This window comes from Sebastes fasciatus, chromosome 15, assembly GCF_043250625.1.
Source record: "Sebastes fasciatus isolate fSebFas1 chromosome 15, fSebFas1.pri, whole genome shotgun sequence".
NCBI classification, from domain to species: Eukaryota; Metazoa; Chordata; class Actinopteri; order Perciformes; family Sebastidae; genus Sebastes; species Sebastes fasciatus.
Genome location: NC_133809.1, coordinates 4,845,511 through 4,867,443, shown reverse-complemented (window position 1 = coordinate 4,867,443; position 21,933 = coordinate 4,845,511). Strand labels below are relative to the sequence as shown.

Sequence of the window (21,933 nt, the reverse complement as noted above, 5' to 3'; positions counted from 1 at the left end):
GTGCAGTTGTACAGCGATATCAGCTTTGATATTGTCGAGTAGGTGTAAATTGAGTCCTAATTACTGTTTACTTAGTGATTGAAAGAAAGGAAGCGTTTGTTAATTATCATATAAATAGCTTTAGTGGAGATGATTAAAGAGGCTCTAGATATTCTCTTTATTTAAAGATGTATAATGTTGTTTTAACTTATTCTGCAGCATCTTTTTGCTCGCTGAATAACTGCTGAACGTCACACAGAGGGGCCTCAGTCACCAAGTTACGTTTCTACTGGCTGTAACGTGGGGTTAAAGGTCGACCCGCTCTAACCCCTGAGCCACCGACGCCCATTCTGCACTGGTCACCATTTGGTAAACACGTTGTCAGGAATATGTAATCAGATCCTTGTGTTCCAGTTTGGACTCCAGATGTTGCAGCCAGGTAAACAGGACCGGACAAGCTTTCATTTGCTGATAAAACATCTGTGTGATAAGTGAAGTTCACAGTCAGCCTACGACGTCACACTTCAGTCTGATGTGTGAAGCCAGTGGTGATTATGGGTGATGATAAGTTAACTGGTTCCTTTTTTATTTATTCGTTTATTAGTTTCATATTGTTTTTTGATATTAATTTATGTCTCATAAACTTATACTTATATTATCATATGCTTTTTTTGCCTGTTTTATGTTGTATATTACAGTTCTTTGGTAGCTTGATGTATTGTAATAAAACATTTTTATTATGTAGTTACAGCTTTTTATGTACTCAGGACTCTCTAGAAAATGGGACTTTCCTAACTTCATAAAGATACTATTATGATATAATACCTCTTAACTGGGTTGAAATGGAGCCAACAGGGGAAGAACTCCCATCATAGCTTGTTTTTCTTTTGAAATTAAAAATCTCTCCGACACTTCTAAGTGTTTTCTTTAATGTGGAGCTAATGATTATTATTTTATGATGATTCTTTGGGGCTTTTTTGCATTTTTTTGATAGTTATATAGAAAGGGGAAGATAGAGGCGGGGATGACATGCAGCAAAGGACTCAGCCTTGGTACATTGGTAATTTCTGTGCGTTTGTCGAAGCTGGTGTCTGTCCAATGAAAAGCAAGGATGAACTGTCTTTTATGGCTTTGGAAAATTCAACTTAAAGGGGACATTTCATGCTCATCTCCAGGTTCATACTTGTATTTTGGGTTTCTACTAGAACAATTTTTACATGCTTTAATGTTAAATTTTTCTCATCCTGTCTGTCTGAATAAACCGGTGTTCACCCTCTGTCTGAAACGACTCCCTCCTGAAAAAGCCGAGTCTGCTCTGATTGGCTTGCGAGAAAAAATATGGTGCACCTTTGCCTAGAAAACGTATATTGCCAAGAAGTGAAAGCCAATTGTTCGTTCTATTTCAACATCAGCGCCCAGCAGCAAAGCTACGCTTCCGCCATTTTGGACTGAAAGCGGCTACCGGACGCCAGTAAAAATTGTGCCTTCAAATGAAACTCGTGAGCTCGTGTTTATAACATGGGAAGTCGTGTACACAATATGAGTGAAGAACACCGCTGCTAAGCAACGGCAATATTAACGTTACAATTTAGCAAGCTAGCAACTGGGAAACATAATGTAGGAAATGCAAAGACATATTGACAGAGGAAAAAGATGAGGCCGTTGGGAATATCAACATTGTCCTCAGACATATTATACGAAGAAAAACAATATACGACTAAAATTACAAAAACACGATAAACACAACCCCACTTGAAGGCACCAAAAGTCTGCCTAAAAAGTGGTGTACAAAAGTAAAACAAAATAATTTCCATTCTATTGTCATATTAAATGTCTCTACCGCAACGGGCTGTGTTGAATGATAAAAATATTATAAATATAATAAGCGCAAAATAGCGACAGCGGCTGTTGTAAAAAAAACAAAAAACACCAGAGTTTGGTCTCTTTGCTTCTGTACTCGTTGCCTTTGCAGAGGTAGTTCTCAAGCTGTGTGTGGTATATTCTCATGAGCCTGCTTGTGACACAGGAAGACTGGGTTGTCTTATTTCACAGTTTGTGGGTTGGTAGATACTCCAGATACCCACATGTACAGTATGAACACAAGCACTGAAAACGTGAGCTGTTCACGATACTGTATGTCCTTTAAGCTAAATAAACCATGACAAATTCCCTTTGGGTTAGCTGTACAGTGTATCCTCACAAAGCTGACAACGGGGCTGTTGCTACATGGATTTCACAGGATGTCAACATGTTATATTTATTCTTGTGAACAGGTCTCTTTTAAAACTGTATTATTATTATTATTATGTAACAATCACTGTTATTATCATTAACAAAACAGTAAAGTTACAACTGGAGAAGTTTCTTCAGAAGGAACTTTGTTGTTTGACAATAACCCAGGTGACAAAATCATCCTCGTCATCACCTGGTGCTGACTTTACAATCTTTAATCCCAATAAAAAGTGACAGCTGCTGTGACGGCGGGGCGTTCACGGTCAGGGACATACCTCCTCAGGTGTGGCCACGAAGTTGATGGCGGTGTAGTAGCGGTCGTCCTCCTGCGACAGGCTGAAGGTGAACTGGTAGTCGATGAGGAGCGTGTCTGTTTGAAGCGATTGAGCCGGCGATGTGGGTGTGGGAGAGCGTGGTGGGGATTAAAAAAAGAAAGAAGAGCTCGATCAGGCTAGTTTTGAAAGTCACACAAGAACATGTTTTCACACAGCGCTCGAGGCAGGAAATTACCCAGTTCCCCTTTTTTCTTTTTCAAATTCTATCAACTTCCTTGGATGGACCTGAGGATTTTAGTGTGTCTGTGTCTGTGTCTGTGATGAAGGTCAGGACGGAGAAGATGGGTTATATGGCTGTGTGCAAGCCGGCATCAAACACCAGCTGGAGATCACCGTCACTAGACCGTGATATTATATCTAAGAAGTTTACAAACAGAAAGTCATACGTGAATCAAATGATTTCCACGTGTTCCAAACTTTTCTGCCCATTTTTTTAACACTTATCCTGATCTGGAAACTTTAAAATCCGTTCTCTTCTAGACTTTATCGACCTTCCCAGGAAAACTCATTTCCTTTCACACTTCCTGGCCATGCTGGCTACTGTATTCCAAAACCTTTGTGAACACTTCTCATGCTGGTTTGAATCAATGTGGGAAAATAACACCTTTCCACCAAGACACATGTTAACCTTTGGGTTGGTAATACTCCTTTCATACAGCTGAGCATGCAGCTGAAAAACATCCGCAAATTATTAGTAAAATATGTGAAATACATTTGTTAAAAACATCTGAAAAACATCTGCAAATTATTAGTAAAATATGTGAAAATATTTCTAAAAAATATCTGACACATTGACACTGACACTGAAAAAAAACAGGATTAGATTACAAAATAATGAGGAGTAAGTGTTTGAGGACCATGGAGGACAAAGTTAGTTAAATCCCATGGTTGTCTACATTATCATATGCTACAGTACATAATCACAGCTGACAAGAAATAATAATGACAAGAGACTAATCTGCAGTGTGGAGCGCTGTACGGCACAAAATGAGTGTCATCGCAGCAGGAATAAAAAGAGAAAAGACGTTCCTTCAAAAAGCTCCACTATATTCTTCTGCAATTCACTTTCATGTGCGTCTCACTTTCGATTCTTCCCACCTGCTACTTGTTTAAAGAAGCCGTTTCTCCTCTGGCTGTTATTTCTTTAAACATCAAACTACTTGAGACCTACTTTGATTTAAGAGCCGTGTAACTGTCTCGGTATCGACCTGAACAAGGGAGAGGAGTGAGGCCTCACAGTGGTTTCTTAATGTGACCCAACACACACTCAAACACACACACACACACACACACACACACACACACACACACACACACACACCGTAATTGGAATTCCACTTACAGTAGCATGTGCCTTTGAGCGGGTTGCCTTGGTAACGATTCTCGACTTCACACCTGAAAGAGAGAGAGAGAGGTGGACGATAGATGAAGGGAAAGGAGGCAAAACACGGGTGAAGAAAAGAAGAAGACGCAGAGGGAGAAAAAGGCGAATTAGTACGATTACATTTCTGATAATAGAACAGGAAATCATCACACAGGAAACACACACACATACAGAGAGTAAGAGCGACAGAGCGGGTGTGAGACTTAACCTTCAGCTGCAGTCACACCACAATGAGAACCAGATAAAGAATGAAAGAAGGCCAAGAGAAGCTGACAGACATCACTAACAGACCCTTTCTGTCTACAAAGGCTTCCACACTGATGACCACTCATTTGTGAAAGTGTATCTCTAGTTTTTAATGGGCTTTGGGAGCTCCTATGGTAATGAAGGCCGGGGTAAAGATTAGAGCTGCTAGCGCTAATGAACAGCTGCTATTACAGTATGCTAAAGGAGAAAAAGAAGAGAGAGAAAAAGCACATGGAGGGTATCGAGTCTTAAAACATATTAGCATGTTTGCTTGCAGGTTTTTTGTAAAATGTACATTTCTAAACAAAATCCTTGAATTTCAAGTGGGTTTCTTTTTTGTTTGCACATTAAAAATAAAAGTTCTTGACTTATGAAAATGTGCAAATACAGATTGATATCAGTGATGTTCACACAGCCCACATCTTTTAGCAGCCTTGAGGTTTGTGTCAAAACACAAGTAAAGTTTCAGAGTTCATTAAAAAAAGGAGCATGTGGTGTCACAAATAGACTAAACCATATTCTCACACCCAGAATTTAACTGTAGGGGACTTGAGATATGAAACCCCTCTGGACCACACAACCCACTGGTAGTTTGAGAAAGATGTTTTCTTATTAAAAAAATCACCAAAAATACACAGATTATCAGAGACAGAAACTTTAAAAAACAGAAATTATCGTCAGACTTTCAAATTTCCGATGGTCTTTGAACGAACGGTGTGTGATAAAAGCTTCAGTCAGGAAAAATAACCAAAATAGTGATATTTTATCAAAATCATTTAAAGGGACAGTTTGTAGCTTTTTAAGCGTATAAATGTAGCGGGTCGAGACACATGCGCGCTCGCATATGCGCGTTCGCGTGTGGCCGCTGCCTCTCCTCCTCTGCCTGCTCGCCTTCACTCAGACAGTGCGCGCGTTCTCGCTCAGCTCGCTCCACCTCTAGACGTGAACGCACTCCACACTGCAGAAGAGTTAGTTTAGCTCTGAGAATATCTAGTGAATGTACAGTGGACGTTTGTGCAGAAATAACTGCTGCAGCTCCTCCAGACCAGCAGAGGTTTTCCGTGTCTTGTGAAGTGACGGGGCTCTGCAGAGAGACATGTTATCGTCTCGTTACCGACCGGATGCCGATGTCTCGCTGCAGAGCCCCGCTGCCTCAGCCTGCGCTGAGGCAGGAAAGGCCAACACTAGGATCAGATCTAAATCATGTTCATGGAGAGACCTTCGTCTGGTCAGCTAACATTACTGCCAAGCAGCTGAAATATAGAGTGATATTGTGGTTTTAGCTGACGTGTGTCGCCTCACTGTTTTGAGCGATGCTCGTTCATGTCTATTTAGAGCGAGCAAGCGCGAGCCCGACGCTGACTTTCGTTGATTTCACGGCCACAGGTGTCGCTGTTAACAAGCAATTCTGAAAGTTACAAATAGTCCCTTTAATTCTACATGTCTTATTTCAAATTTTGCCAAAAATCAACCGTTTGCACTAAAAAGATCCTGTAAAAAACATTAAATTCTGTGCTCTTCAGTGCAACTGGGCAATCATAAACGACTCAGCTGAGACCAACAGACACGTGACAAAAATTCAGTGAATTTTGACTGAATTGCGGGTTGTTTACACAGAGCAGAGAGGAGAGGAGAAGAGCGGTTCTAGTGGAGGTTGTAAAAATGGAAAAGCACCCATTTTATTTTCCAAAATAGGAAACACTTGTGAGCACTTTTGTAAAAATAAATCATCAAAGGAATTCAACTTTTTGATTTATGGCATTATAACTGTGTTATACTGCACAAAAGACATTTTTGAGTTCTCTCTACTTCGAGCCATCATTGTGCTGTTTCCATAGAAGTGCAGGACTTCTGTATTGCAGTGAAAAACGAGGCCACAGCGAGTAAAATGTGACAGGAGCAAAAAAAAACAAAAAACGCCCTGAAACTGCTTGAGGTTCAGAGGGTTAAAACATTTTCCCAGGCAGGACAGAGGAGGAAAGAGGAACGGAAAATGTGAAACTCACAGGTGGCAGCGATCTCCTTTGATGCCTTTAGTGGTGCAGAAGCACTTGCCGTTGTTGGGGTTGCACATGCTGGCGTGGCCGTTACACTTGCAGGCTGAAGAATAGACATGAAACATAAAACTTAAAGTAACTCTGTAAGTACTGCCATCCCATTTTCTTTACAATGAATGTCTGCTATTGGTCTAAATAATAAACTGCTACAGAATATTGAATGACTGAATGTATTGTACTATAAGGAGGGTGATAGATTCTCCTTTTTTCTTTTTCCATAACCACAAACTTAAATAATAAAACAAAAATATCATATTTAAGGCTGTCAATCGATTCAAATATTTAATCGTGATTAATCGCAAATTAATCACACATTTTTTACCGGTTCAAAATGTACCTTAAAGGGAGATTTGTCAAGTATTTAATACTCTTATCAACATGGGAGTGGGCAAATATGCTGCTTTATGCAAATGTATGTATATATTTATTATTGGAAATCAATTAACAATACGAAAAAATGACAAATATTGTCCAGAAACCCTCACAGGTACTGCATTTAGCATAAACAATATGCTCCAATCATAACATGGCAAACTGCAGCCCAACAGGCAACAACAGCTGTCAGTGTGTCAGTGTGCTGACTTGACTATGACTTGCCCCAAACTGCATGTGATTATCATAAAGTGGGCATGTCTGTAAAGGGGAGACTCGTGGGTACCCATAGAACCCATTTACATTCACATATCTTGAGGTCAGAGGTCAAGGGACCCCTTTGAAAATGGCCATGACAGTTTTTCCTCGCCTTGGCAGTGTTATTTATTCCTTCGTGACAAGCTTGTATGACAAGCAAGCGTTAATGTGTTAAAGAAAGCAGTGACGTTAAAACTACTTTGCATGAATGTGTTATTATGGCGTTAACTTTGACAGCCCTGATTATATCACACTTTGAACAGAGAACATTTGATTCAGGTCCAACAACTCATTTAGAACAAACATCATATATTTTTTTTACACATAGACATCAGAGCTCTTCCTGTACGTCTTGCACAGAGTTTAACAGTTCTGACAGGTTTGATGGCAACTCCGCTTCCCTGAATGTTTCATAGGGGTCAGATGTCTCATCCTCCAAGGAAAGGACAAGACGGAAATAAAAAATCATGCCACCATCCAGAAGTTTAGTTCCAGAGCCAACTTTAACGCTGCTTCTCCCCCACCCGCCGCCACCAGAGGTGACTTTTCCACGCCCCCAAGAGACCGTTTTTGTGTCGGTTAACAGATGCCAAACGTCTATTAGGTTTTGGTGATTTTGACGACCGGTTTTCTAAACACCTGTATAAATGTTAATGTTTGCCGTCCTTTGCATTAAAATCAGTTAATCATTTTTAAAGCCTCCTGGTATAAACAGCTGCAAATGATGTAGAAATCTGTGCAATAATAGGGGGGGACAGCTGGTGGAACAACAAGCCGCATTATCATTTGATCATTATTTATATGCATGTGTTTTATCTCCATTATTTGAAGTATTGATTGAGCACTTTTTGCGTATGCTCCTGAGTCATATAAAGAATGTCATGATTAGCTGTCAGGTAAAACATGCCTTTAATGTCCCTGGAGGAGCTGCAAGCAGGAGGCAGAAATAAGAAGCATAAACAATGACTGAATAATACTGACAGGATGACGATAGTAAATGTATTCCGAAGGGACACCTGGAGTTAGAGCGGCAAAATATCCAAAAACATACACCGTGGCTGTATGTTTATATATTGGTGAGCTAAATTAAGCTGTTGCAGGAATGGACGATTGATTAGTTGTCTGATTGACTGACTGTCAGCATTAGCTGCAGAGCGGAGTAAATCTTTAATATCCCACGGGAACGCTTTACTGTGCAGCCGGGAAATCAGGAAAAACGGCAGACATAAAACTGAAATGTAAAAATACTGACAAGTTAAATGAAGCTGTGAGACGGAGAGACTGACTGAATGACTGACTGACTGACTGACTGACTGACTGAATGACTGACTGACTGACTGACAGACTGACTGACTGACTGACTGAATGACTGACTGACTGACTGACTGACTGACTGGTTGATACTCACGCTGGCAGCTGCCCCCGTTGGTCGGATCTCCGTAGAAGCCGGAGATGCAGCTCTCGCAGTGCCGGCCGGTTGTAAGGTCCTCGCACTTCTCGCACACGCTCTCGTTGACACACTGGCTGTGACCGTTACACTGACAAGCTGCCGGAGAGTAAACAAAGCACATACTGCATGAACATCACCGGAAAAAAACTTTTTTTTAATAAACAGCCGGAGGTCAAAACATTTGTATGTTAATTTGCAAGCACAGAAAGTAATTTGCAGTCTGGGATGTGAATGAGTTGTGAACTGTCCGTCGGTGCTGAACATGAGGTCCTCGTGTGACAAATAATGTTACTTTGATATCGTCTATGCCTACCAGGTTTATCTGTCAACATTTACTACACAGAGATATTAATCTGAGAGAAATCTTGAACATTTTAGATTATAATAAATGAGTAAAATAATCCCTGTGAGAGGGCAAACTGTTTCAGATATTTTTGGTTTGTTAGACGAGTAAGTAGTTAATAAATATTATATTATTAATAAAATATTATTAATAAATAAAATATTATAAATAAATAAATAAAATATAAATAAATAACCAAGAAAATAATCATCAGATTAATCGCTAAAGAAAATAATCGTTAGTTGCAGCCCTGCTGATTTCCCTTTAAGTGTAAATAATTTACAGAAATAGCATTTGTACAACACATTAATAGAAATGAGTGTAATCTAATCAAATGATTAATATGTTACATTAGAAAACAGTTCCCTACCTGGGCAGTGGATGAAGGACCAGTTGTATTTGGCCTCGCTGGGACACATGCTGGCGTTGAGGGCCGGCTGGGGGCTGGCGGGCAGGCCGGGGAGGGTGGACGGGGCCGGCACCGAGGTCTGGAAGGGCCCGCGGTACGAGCCCTCGATGCACTGGCCTTTGCCCGTGTTGCTCGGGTCGGTGCACCAACCGCAGCCCGGCTGGTCCAGACACTGGCCGCATGTTCTGTACCCGGAGCAGTTCTCCGCTGCAGCAAAAACACACAAAACACAAAGCAGGATATTTATTACTCTGAAGACTCATTTGTTTACCGATGTGAAGAAAAAGCTTGTTCACAATGAGTTTCCTAAGTGTAACTAAAGGTTTCAATTAATACATTATTGTCCTACAGTATGAGGTAAGTTTGTTATTGGGTGTTGGTAAATAAGGTCCAGCCTTTCCAAAAGTTTAAATTAATAACACCCTCAACACCTCTTCAGGCCTCAGCAGTTAATTTAGCTCCTTCCTGATCCTTTGCCTATATTTTAATTCCTAACTCTCAGCCCTCGGGGGGGTTCCTCCGCCTATGGCTGTAAGCAACAATTTGTGTTTAATTGACCTGCCAGGTTAAATAAATGAAAATTGTTCTCCGCTGCGTCGTACACAAAACAAAGCACCAGCCGGAGACTAAGTTATCAAACTATTAAACCAGATTATTAATCCCCATCTCATCTACTGGAGGGGGCCACAGTTTAATGTGCTCGGCTAAATGAAGATTTAAAAAAATAAAAAACACAAACATTTAAAGACGCTCTGCTCCAGAGAGCCTCGGTTATTTAAAATGTGCCTTTTAGGGTCTGATGGAGATCGCTACATATGCTCAACTGGTTGAGAACATTAACTGCAACTGGAGCAGAAACGTGAGCCGACTTCAGATTTGTGCTTTGAGGTTTTCCTTCTTCCATAGATTGCAAAGCTCTTGAATGGTTATGCATGTAGATGTTGAAACTTAACAAGAGGTTTAAACGGTATGCTGCATATTTAGCGAGTGTTTTTCTATGGTAGCAACAGTAATTAGTTTAGAATAAATAAGAATATCTGAGTGACTGGCATAAGAAATGCATGGAGAGATTTGTGCACACCTAAATGTTATAATTTAAGGGCTGCAAAACAAACACTGCAGAAAGGTTCTTACATGGACGTATGATGAGATCAAGGAGTCAAGTCTACTGATGAAAAGACATTATAGATTATTAGAACTATCCAGGAGATGAACTTCAGGAGATGTTCCTGTTACCACAGCAGAGAAAGAGCATAATGCCTCATGGCACTGGACCCTGATTTCCCAGGAGGTTTCCTGTAATTTGGTACTAATTACATCAAGGTAAGCAGGACTGTCCTTAAAAGAAAAGTTTCATTTCAACCCAAGTAAATACTCATTTATTATTGGAAACTTTATCCACAATTTTCACTTCTTTGCATCAGAGGAGGAAGATGTTTTTGCATTTTGAGAATAAAGTTGAAATGTTAAGAATAAAGTGGATATACCATTTCGAGAATAAACGTTGAACTTTGAGAATAAATCAAACCACTAGCGTAAGTGCATATACTGAGATTTCAACTTTGTTCTCGACATTTCGAGTTGGTTCTCTAAATGCAAAATAAATAAACAATCTTCCCATAGGACCAGGCATAAGGAAAAAATTAGGAGGGGGGGGGTATCATTTTGCATTTCCAGAAAGTCGAAATGTCAAAAATAAGGTTGAACTTTCAGTATTAGTGCCAGACATAGGAAGATTTTTCTTTTGCAATTTGAGAATAAAGTTGAAATGTCGAGAATAAATGTCAAACATTTGAGAATAAATCAAACTACTAGCTAATACTACTACTACTACTACTACTACTACTGAAATTTCTACTTTATTCTCAACATTTCAACATTATTATTTATACAGTATATATATATATATATATATATGTATATATATATATATATATATTTTGCTTGTTGAGAATAAAGTTGAAATACAATTTTGAGAATAAAGTTGAAATGTTGAAAAGCACTTTTGAGGATAAATTGAATTACTAGCGTTATACTGAAATTTTGACTTTACTCTCAACATTTCGACTTCATTTTCTAAACGCAAAATAAATATAAAAATCTCCTCTTATTTTTTAATTTTGCCTGACCCTAAAACCGTATATGTATTTTTGCACTGGCTAAAAAATTAATGTATTATTAGGCATACCAATTGAACACTGTCTCTATTTCCCTAAAATCACTACCACATATTTCTTTCCAATAAACTTCTTGGAAGGAACATTACAACAGTCGTTTAATCATAAAGTCCTCCTTCCATCATTTATAAAGAAATACCTCTACTACTAATATAGATGTACTCAATGTCAAAAATAATAACGGCTGGACAGTGCTCAGCCTTCATGAAGTGTCTATAGCCACAGGGTGTTTTAATTATTTATTTGGACTTCACTTCTGTGCTCTTATTGATGTTTTGAGAGGTTTTAAATTAGTCTACACACTGCAAACTGTTACGACAGAGACGGAATGACATTAAAAAACAAGTTTTTTGTATTATATGTAATGATGTAATAACGAGAAACGAGTTTCAGACTCTATATTCATAGTCTGTATACATTTATGGTGTGTTTTACCAAAATAAAAGACAAGAATCACAATGATTTTCATAATAAACCTGTGAATAAATATACAAGAGGGAGATAGCTGATGTCTTACGTGGACACGTGTTCATGGTGTACCACTCCATACACTGTCCGAAGGGGAAGGAGGCCACGTAGGCGTTGGAGTCGACGCACTGCTTCATGTTGCTGCACCACATGCACTCGGAGCTGCTGCTGGTGCATTCGCTGCAGGTGGTTCTCATGGCGCACGGCGTCCGGCACTGCTTGGCACTGTGGTTGGCTGGGGGGACATTTTCAACAAGTTATGATAAAGCCCATTTGAGTAGGAATGCATAGATTTTCAGCTTGGATGTCTCAGTGGGAGTCAAACCCCCTCTGGTGGAGCTACATTTGCTGAACTCTACAGGACTCTGATAGAGAAGGTGTTACTATATCTAGAGAGCAGAAAAAGATGTTTGGCAATCTGGATAACATGCAAAAAAAAAGCTGATTCTCAAATACTTTCTGGTAGCAGTCAGACTTTTGATGCAAAGCTGAATTTTTATTACAAGTTGTATAATGAACCTGAAATCTATCTAGAATATTTCTGCTATTGTACATCGTAAAATAATCGTCCACTACTTATGGCTGTGCAACACGCAGTTTGAAAGCAGCTGGTAGCAGTTAAGTGAGTACTCCAGCAATATAATAATGCACGTCCATAAAGTTGGACGACCTGCAAGAGACGCATTAAAAAAATAATGGTTCAAATTGATGCAGCAGAAGCCAAGATATCCTGATTTCAAGTAATTCAACTCAGTCTTTGGAGTCTTTAGATCTTCCCTGACTGGTATATGCCCACATATTTCATTCTCATTGGGTTTATACCACGGATGTATAACAAGAACTGCATTTCAGGCGGGCTCCCGTTCATTCCTTAGAAAGTTGCTCAGTGGCGCATGAAGTAAAAAAAAGTTTGACATCCGAGTGATAAAGTAGACGGATCTTCTGCAGTAGCGTTTCCTTTAACCCCGTCTCCCAGCCCTCGCTCTACTCCTCGGTCTGGGGCTCATTCACATGAACGGAGAAAGGGATATAACTCTGCTATTAGTGCATTTTACAACTTTTAGGGGGCTCGGTGTATCGTCGCAATCAAACGGCCGTGGCGTAGTTTGTTTATTGCCTAATTTTAGCTTTTTTACTTCTGGCGATTGCAATTCAAAAATCATAAACGTGCTGTTTGTGAAGATTATATTGCTGAACAAAATATGTAACTATAACAAATGTTTGTTCGCCACCGAGCTTATTTTCTGCAGTAATCCTAAAACTGATGGACAAATCCCGTTGGCTTTTTCTCGAGGGAACCATGGCGATGCCAATTTCCTGGTTGGCCTACAACAATACGTCATCCTTGCAGCTCTCTATACTGTTCATTCAGAACGACATGTATCCTATTTAACCAAAGTCTGGTATGTTTTTACCTCACATTTACTGTACATGTTTGGTGGTTTTGTATTCAGGTGAGTTTCCATTAATGTAATCTAACAGCTGGTTTTACAGTAATTGTTGCAGTCATTTCTTAGCACATATAAAATATCTTACTTAATATGCATTAACATGCTTTCCTCCAGGATAATACACCACTTTAGCTTTGATTCATCAGTTATTGTGAACCCACCTGGCCGTTCACACAGACTGCCGTTGACGGGGTTGATGCAGGTTTGCGCTTTCAGTCCGCTGGACGCCGGCTCGGCCAGGTAGCCGCAGAAGCCGGCGTCGCTGGGCTCGCCGGGCAGCCACTGCAGGGTGGTGTTGGTGAAGGGCGACATGTCCTCCCAGCACCAGTACGACACGTTGATTTTCCTGAGCCCCACCCAGGGCGTCACTGTGGCCTTGTACTGTAAACACACACAACGGGACGCCAAAGTCATTTACACATTTTCCTCTTCAAAGTTTGACTGTTCAAGTTCAGTTAAATATCTCTACCGCCTCTCTCTCTTCCTCTTCTCTTCATGTCTTCTCTTTATAGATTTTTCTGTAAATCAGCCTCTTCACCATCTCTGGTGTTTGGTCATCTTTTCACTTTAAAGGCTCGCGAAAGAGACAACTTAAGTGCCAGATACTCCGTAGCTGAAGTCCAATCTGACATTTGATGAAAATGAATGTCAAAAAGTGATGTAGATCTGTGTTTGTTTTTGTCAGGAATCACAACTTTACAGAAAGAATGATGTCAGCAATATTTCATCCGTACCGACATAAATTCCCCTTCCGGACCGACTGAGCGGCAATAAAAGCAGCTTTACTTCACTTCACTTGGGAGGCTCCGTTATCCATCCCATCTCCTAATCAATGGCCGCGCTGTTGCAGTAGTAGTAAACAAAGAGAGCTCGATCTCTCGCAGACGTGGGTCGAATTACTGCTCCATCGGGATTTAATTGCATTTCTTGGCTTGATTGATCCTGTCTGGAAAATAGTTGGAACTGCTAAACAGCACAAACAGTGTCAATATAACATAGCGGGAAGACTTGTGAAGCATGTTTCTGTGTCTGTGCGGCATTTTATTGTTCAACCGGACAGTTTGAAAACCATGATAAATTAGGTTTTACTTCTTCTCTGCCTTTAAGCACAAAGATTACCTGGAACTGACCAACAGAATTGAATTTAGACCAACAGGGGAAATCTACGCAATTTCATTAGTATGGATGGAGGACACTCTTCAGTTCCAGCCCGGCTTTGTGATTTAGACTCAAATGTTTTTCGTCTTATTTAGCTTCAACATTACATATGCCATGTGGTGGCTCCGGGGCACTTTGTAGGCTGGTAAGAGGCTTCAGAGAGGGATGGCAGTGATCGTACACAGAAACTAAAGCAGGGCTGCAGCCGTAGAGGACACCGTGTTTCACTGGAGTGCAGACCGGGTCGTTGGAAATGTAATCTCCTAGTGCTTTTCACACATTTGTAATTATGTAAAACTCTTCAGTGAACTCAAGTGTAGACGCAAACCAAAATATTTAGACCGATTTAGCTGTGATTAGACTGATGTGGGTCCCCAAAAAAACATTTTTCCTCATCAGCTTGAAACTTCTTTCCACAGCACCTATTAAAGCTAGGGTTGGTCATCTTGAGAAACTAGCAAGAATAACCTCGATTTTAATAAATTATGAAACAACTGCTAACTAGCTCGATAAATCTAGTGAGAAAGTTGCCAAGTTGGTAACACTGAGAGTCTGTCCCTTCAGGCCTCCCTCCAAAGCCACTCCCCTAAAATTATCATTACGAACATAAACATATCGTAATGAACATGAGCAGCGAACATGGCTATTGTTAGCACTCACAGCTGTCACAGGCAGAGTGTGCGCAGGCAGACAGGCAGGTAGTCCGTCCAATCATTACATTTGGGCCGAATGAATTGATTGGACGTGTTTATTACAGACCTGCGACGGCCACAGATACTGGATTTTGTTCTTTTTTACTATCAGAGCATTTGATTTATTGATTGCTGTCGGGATGTAAAGAGAAAACAAACAACAAAAAATCTTTTCAAAGAAGATTACAAACTCTAGCTTTAAAGCAGCAGTGGTTAGAAATGGAGAAAAATATGATTAAAAAAATTTATTTTTATAAAACGCTCACTATATCTGGACAGTAGTACATGAGATAGTGTAATCTGAGAAAAAATCATGTGCCTCTGGACAACAAGTCAGAGCTGATCTGGAGTCTGCCGTTCAGCTGCAGTCTATGAGAGTCACGAGTCAATCACTCACAAACTCCAATCAAACAGTCAAACTAGGCAGCGCTGATCAAATATGAATCAATATTATGTTACTGTAATGCCTCAAATGTTTTCAGAATCATCTCGTAGTGCACGGTTTAGCTGTAAAATGAGAAAGTTTGTGACCCGGCAACCATGTTTAGATCAAGTTGAGGAAGTACCAGGCACCGCCCACCAGCCAGAGCACAGCCAATAGGAACGCTCTCTCTCTCTGAAATGACCTGTGATTGGTCAAAGTCTCCCGTCACAGGTTTGATTTTCTAAAGCCTGAAAACAGAACCATGAGGAGGAGCAGAACACGTGTTGCCTATTGAAGCCTTAAGGCCGTTTGACTCAGTGTAGATGAGTGTTTTTCATTTAATTACAATTTAAATTTGAACCAACACACAATCTAAGCTTACAGTATACTGGATTTCTTGATTATCAACATAAAGCTACAAGGCTCAACTCTTCAAAGACAAACACATTCAGGTTCATGCTTCTTCACTCATCTCAACTTGTTTTCTGTTTTATATGTGTGTGTGTTGTGTCCGTGTACAAATTAGATGCACAGATTAAAGCCGACACTGTACTTCTCCCTGTCATTCACACATCTATCTGTACATATGTGACCTGCATCTGATGATGGAAACAGCAGGCTGCGCGGGTTAGTCGATTGTTGGGATAGATTTCTGCCTGTCTGCTCTAATGGAGCGGGTAAGAGATGTCGGAGCTCTGGAGAGGAAACAATCTTTTAATGGAAGATTTGTTTCATGCTCACTGGTCCAAAAATCACAGACAAAAACAATCCAAGCAGAGCTCACCTGCAGATAAAAAAAACAAACCCACAAAGACAACCGAGTGCCAAAACTAAAAAAGCGGTCAAGGAGATAACGTCGGGAATAAAGACGGTTTATTTGTGCACTTTTATAGTTTTCTTTCTTGAATCACTGAGTCAGATCTCGTTGGATTTTCTTGTTTTATCTGCACACTCAAAGAAGAGGCTCTCTGATCAGTATATTTTTATTCATTTATCTTCACCACTCTCTCTCTCTCTGTGTGTCTTAAGTGTTATCGATATCTTTTTTCGCTGCTGGTGTGACGACTCAATTCCCCCAAAGGAGAATATTAAAGTTTGTCTAATAATCTGATGATTAATATCTTACCACCACGCTCATAATCTGCAGCTCCTTCAGGACAAAGTCCACCTTCTTCTGCGTGGTCAGCGATGCCAGGACGGCGTTGTGGCTCCTGCAGGCCAGCTTGGCGTTGTCGTACGAGTCCTTCGCCGTGATGAACTTCAGACAGGAGTTGCCCACCAGATGCCAGCTTTCACCGCACACGTTTTCTGGAACGGAGAGAACCGATGAGAAGTTGGTACCATAGAGACACGACTACAGGCTGGTCAGTTGACAGCATGGGATCCATTTGCTTTGGTTATCCACCTTCATTATCTATACTTCTATCCTCTCAATACTTGTTCCAAACTTTTTGTCTTGCAACCCTTGAAAACACCGCAGCGTCTTCTAGGGCTGTACCGAATGTCTTTTTTTTTCTAATTCAAAGCTACTATTGAGGCTTTCGAAGAGAAACGCAAACTGTTCTTTACCTCAGTGAAAATGTTTTTGAAAGGCTAAACGCCAACAAATATGAATTGAAGCAGAATATTTCGTTAGATAAAAACAGGTGAATTTTGGAAATGATTACATCTCTCCTTTTTAAACAAATGTTGACTTTTGGACTTTACAACACTTTGGAGTTATTGGAAATGTTTGGATCACACGAGTCGGAAACAATCCTACGCAGCCACCACTGGAATCTAATTCTACAAATAGTATGATAATAACGATATTAGTGTAGCCTGATCTTTATCTGCAACTGTGCAGAAACACAGAGTTTAAACAGAATGAATAGACCTGCAAACAAAATAAAAATAAAATAAAACATAAGCTTTGCAGCATTTGCATCCCCAGATCTCAGAAATGAAGTTGGTGCATGAATTGTTCTCATAATAACTGATGAGATAGGTGGCCAAATCTATGAAAATAACACCCAGGTTGTAAAAATACTTTACTGTTCCTCTGCCTGTGTACGTCTAAGTAGGTAAAAGTTTAATGTTAATTTTGGAAATGAAACGGTTTTCTTTTATTATCGTTACCTGGCAGTGAGATGCACTCCTGGTTTCGAGGTTCCCACTGACAGTTCTGGTCCACAGCGCAGCTCTTGCAGCTGGTTTTCTTGTTGCACACGTATGAGGGGTTGTCCTTGGGGCAAACTTCAAACTCCCCTATGGCCCCCTGGGATGAGAGAGCAGAAAATAACAGGCGTCAACCACAGATGCTCCATAACAAAAGACGACAAATTACAAGATGAGCCAATGGTATTCCAAAATGGTATTCACTTCCTGTCTCCTAAGGCGCAGTCTAATGTTTCCATACTTTATTTTGCTGACATTAGATATTTACACAGCTAACAGACATGTTTAGCATTGCAAAACTGGCGGGCTGTGGCAAAACCCACTGACTCTGCACCGTCTCCTTTCTGAACCATCTCTATGTGTCAACTCTTAGGACACAAAGTACCAAGATATTACCTTTCGTGCTCCATAAGTGACACTCACATCAATAAAACTCAACAAAATGTTCTAGATTCAGGAGATTTTGAAAAAGACCGAAGTGTTTGTGGCCATAAGGAAAATTGTATTGTGACCAAATTGAAATGTTTTTTCTTCTTACTGACAATGCAGCTGTTTGAGCAGATAACTGTAGTCCGACAGACTGACCCTTATTACTCAAATATGTTAGAGTCAAGTGCAGATTAGAGTCCGGGAGGAGACACATTAACTGTCATATTTCATCTAAATGAGCAGTGATTTAACGATAGATTGACAAATCAGATTCAGAGTTGGAGACAAGAGTGAGCTTCATCAGTCCTTTATCTCATCGTTTCTCAAATTTGATGAAAATGTCCTAATTTATAAGGTGTAAAAACTCTGGGAGGAAATGAAAGGGAGGTTCTTCACAACAACATTGTGTATTGTGTTTTCTATTCAAAACAGAATCAAATCTGCCAAAGCTAGTGGAGTTGCACTGAATAAGGAGACTACTTATCAATGTATTATAATAACTTCTACAAGTGGACACGCAGTTAGCCGTGATGTGTGACGTTAACATCGTCAGCAGGGGCAGTTTTCTCACCGTGGTCGAGGTGCAGTTGCTTCCCAGAGACACACACTGGCCTGAACACCACTGGCAGCCGTTGGTGTTGGCGGTGCAGCTGTAGCAGTCCGTGTACTGGTCACACCGCTCGTTATCTGCATCTGCAAAATTGAGGAAGAACATTGAATATAAATAGTTTTGTTCTAAAAACAATGTACAGTTTTATGACAATTTTGAACCCGTCTGTGCAGCTTCCTGAAACCTTGCCTGGTGAGTAAAAGGGCCACTTCATTTGTTCTGATATTATATTTAATACATAATAATGATAAAAAGTAGTTGCGGCTGCTTAGAGTTAATAAATTACCAGACACCAGTGGTGGAGGATGTGTTTTAAATCCTTCACATAATTAAAAGTAACAATACCAAACTGTAAAAACACGCCACAAGTCCTGCATTTAAAATGCTACTTGAGTAAAATAAGTATTATTTGCACAATCTCAATGCAGATATTTAGCCCAATTTGAGTGTTACATTGTTAAATATCACATTTGTGTATTATCATGACTCGTGCATTCATGCGTAAGTAACATTTTACTACTGTAGAAAGGTCAAGGTGGAGCTAATTTTAACGATTTTATATACAGTTGGGTAGTTTTACCTGTAACAATGAATCACATTTTATAAGCTCATCTTACGTAACTTAACGGCAGCTGTGAAATAAATATAGTGGAGTCAATAGTACAAACAATCCCTCTGAATTGCACTAAAGTAGAAGTATAAAGTAGCATAAATTGGAAATACTCAGTAAAGTACAAGCATCTTAAATTGGTATTGAAGTACAGGACTTGAGTATATGTTTAGTTACTTTCTACCACTGCAAGAATTCACACTTTTAAGTCTGTTCTCAACCAAAGAAATTCTTAGTCAACTAACACTTATACCATTTTGTCGACTAATTGATGAGTTCTGCAAGTTTCTCCACAAAGAATCACACAAAAGCACCACTTTAAATCTTGTGTTTACCAGAGATGTGCTCAGACGTTTCTTGGAACTTCTCACAATTTAATGTTTATCTACTGTTTCGACGATGAGAATCTGACCTAAAATGGAAGCACTGTGAATTTATTTATTAATTTCTCATTCTGCAGTTTAAGTAATTCGGATTCTGCCGTGAACCACAGATCAGTCAACACTTCCTGGACATGAGGTTCCTTGTGGGGGAAACTGGGGCAGGGTGACTGCCAGACAGCAGCAGCCGAGAAGCAGGAAGGCCTCTCCTGGTATTAAATGTGGCTGAAAGATATTCCGGGGCGCAGTTTCCATCTGCCGGCGCCTTTGTAGACGCCGACACCGGAAAATGAGACCGGCCGTGTTGAGAGGGAAACGGAGGATTTTTTGTGACAAATGGCAAACGGCAAACAGAAGAGAATTCTCAGCGGGGAGCGGAGGGACCTGTCTGAGCTGTCCCTGGTGATTACATCTTCCTGTCCCGTCTGACACACACACACACACACACACACACACACACACACACACACACACACACACACACACACACAGAGGGTAGTAAACCCTGAGAACTGGGACACGCTGTCATTATAAAGAAAATAACAACTTAAATGCAGTGAAATGTGCTTATAGGACACATGAAGAACACACACATGCACACTCCCACACACACTCAGGTAATCATCTAAAGGCTGAAGCCAACAACTATTTTTAGGGCTGTCAAAGTTAACGCAATTATAACACATTAACACCAATTTGTGATTGGTGGACGTTTTTACAGGATTACAGCAGCTACAGATGACGGATCTTTTCCGGTTCTTTTTCAGAGCTCATCAGTAATGGATCGCTGTCGAGGTGTAAAGACCATTTCAACCAATATAACAAATAGTGTAGACTGGAGAACATCGTCAAAAGTATGCGATTTGGAATGCCACCAACGAGCGTCAGGATCCCACAGTTTTCCCATTTCTCCTGCTGATGCCTCGCTTTTGTCTTCTTAAAGGTTCAGTTCTTCAGTTTGGCAGTTTATAAAAACTTCTGAGTTCTTTATTCTCTAGGCATGTTTCTGTTGTTTGCTAGCAGACGCAAGTGACAAGGAGGCACCGTCACACAATACAAAGTCAATGGAGAGCGATGGATTGTTTTCCCCCTCCGGTGTGGGCGGGAATTAATGGCGCTCCTTTATGTCTGCGGTGACATTTTCAAAAATCGTATTTTGTCTGACCGACATTTCAGAAATATATTCAATTTAAGAAAGAAGAAAGCAGCAAAATCCTCACATGCAGCTGGTGAACGTTTGGCATTCTGGTTTGATAGATGACTTAAACGATTATCAAAATTGTTTCTGTCGCTCAACTAAAGCAGTTGATCCAGTTTCAGCAGCAACATAATCACACAAACAGAAATGACATCAGTGGTAATGACAGCAGGACTGTTTCTAAAAGATGCACGATGAAGGCCATGTTTTCTACATTTTAACAACCTTCACACAAAAAAAACACCCTGGTGACACATTCCTTTGCCATTTTCTTCCTCCTCTGATGTGCAAGACTGCGTTGGCAGTCTGTGACAAACAAGCCGTTTCTGCCAGTTTATGCGTGCCATCGGACATCAGCGCTGTGAATGCAGATGAGTTCTGCAGACACTCGAGAAAGAGACAGCGAGGATCTAAAATAATCTCGGATTAGTTTCACATGGCAGTGCAGGATTTCAAAGCGAAAGGCGGTGTCACCTACATGAGCGTGTGTTGCAGGAGGCCGGTAGCTGCGGCGGCTGTTCGCTTCCGATAGCGTTGCTCTCCCAGGGCAGGCAGGTCCCCTGGGTGCTGTTCCAGACGCAGTAGATCCCCGGCCAGGCCTGGCTGCAGGACGCCGGGCTGGAGAAGGCGGCGCAGCTCGGCGAGGTGTACATGAGGACGTCGCTGAGCAGGAGGCTGTTGAAGCCGCCGAACACGTACATCGCACTGTGAGACAAAAAAAAGGAAAGGTGTTAAGAGGGCTGCAGAAGATGTAAGGGATTGAGGAAGTAAGACCGGCCGATTTATGCCCCGCAATCTTCCCCAGTTTCGACCTTAGAAGCTTAGACTCTTCTTCTTCTTCTCTGGGCTCCAACCTGCCTCACAAGTCTGCTAAATCCCCAACAAGCACTCTCTTCCTGTGCAGATGGACCTGACAGACCCCCCCTGCTGTGTGTGAGTGTGTGTGTTTGGATGCTGGCCTTTCTGAACATCTCTCTCCACTGGCCTCTGTTCAGCTGCATGGATTAGTGTGTGGCTGTGTGTGCCGGTGGTAGCGGCTGGGCAGGGCGGATGTGTAATTTGCGCCGGTCTGATCAAAAAGTCCCCTCGGATCACAGAGGGCACACTTCAAACT

The 21,933-nt window shown here is 40.8% G+C and overlaps 1 protein-coding gene across 4 annotated transcripts in view; it reads right to left on the bottom strand.

Moving 5' to 3' along the window:
- Positions 1 to 21,933, bottom strand: part of atrn (attractin) — a 178,025-nt gene that overhangs the window by 98,983 nt on the left and 57,109 nt on the right. For all 4 annotated transcript variants that reach the window (XM_074660833.1, XM_074660834.1, XM_074660835.1 and 1 more), the window contains exons 12-22: positions 21,298 to 21,524; positions 18,593 to 18,714; positions 17,554 to 17,692; positions 16,562 to 16,743; positions 13,323 to 13,542; positions 11,760 to 11,945; positions 9,027 to 9,272; positions 8,272 to 8,409; positions 6,183 to 6,276; positions 3,889 to 3,941; positions 2,487 to 2,581 (exon numbers count right to left, since the gene is read on the bottom strand). In XM_074660833.1, the coding sequence (XP_074516934.1) occupies positions 2,487 to 2,581; positions 3,889 to 3,941; positions 6,183 to 6,276; positions 8,272 to 8,409; positions 9,027 to 9,272; positions 11,760 to 11,945; positions 13,323 to 13,542; positions 16,562 to 16,743; positions 17,554 to 17,692; positions 18,593 to 18,714; positions 21,298 to 21,524 (1,702 nt within the window). The remainder of the gene's footprint in view (positions 1 to 2,486; positions 2,582 to 3,888; positions 3,942 to 6,182; positions 6,277 to 8,271; positions 8,410 to 9,026; positions 9,273 to 11,759; positions 11,946 to 13,322; positions 13,543 to 16,561; positions 16,744 to 17,553; positions 17,693 to 18,592; positions 18,715 to 21,297; positions 21,525 to 21,933) is intronic.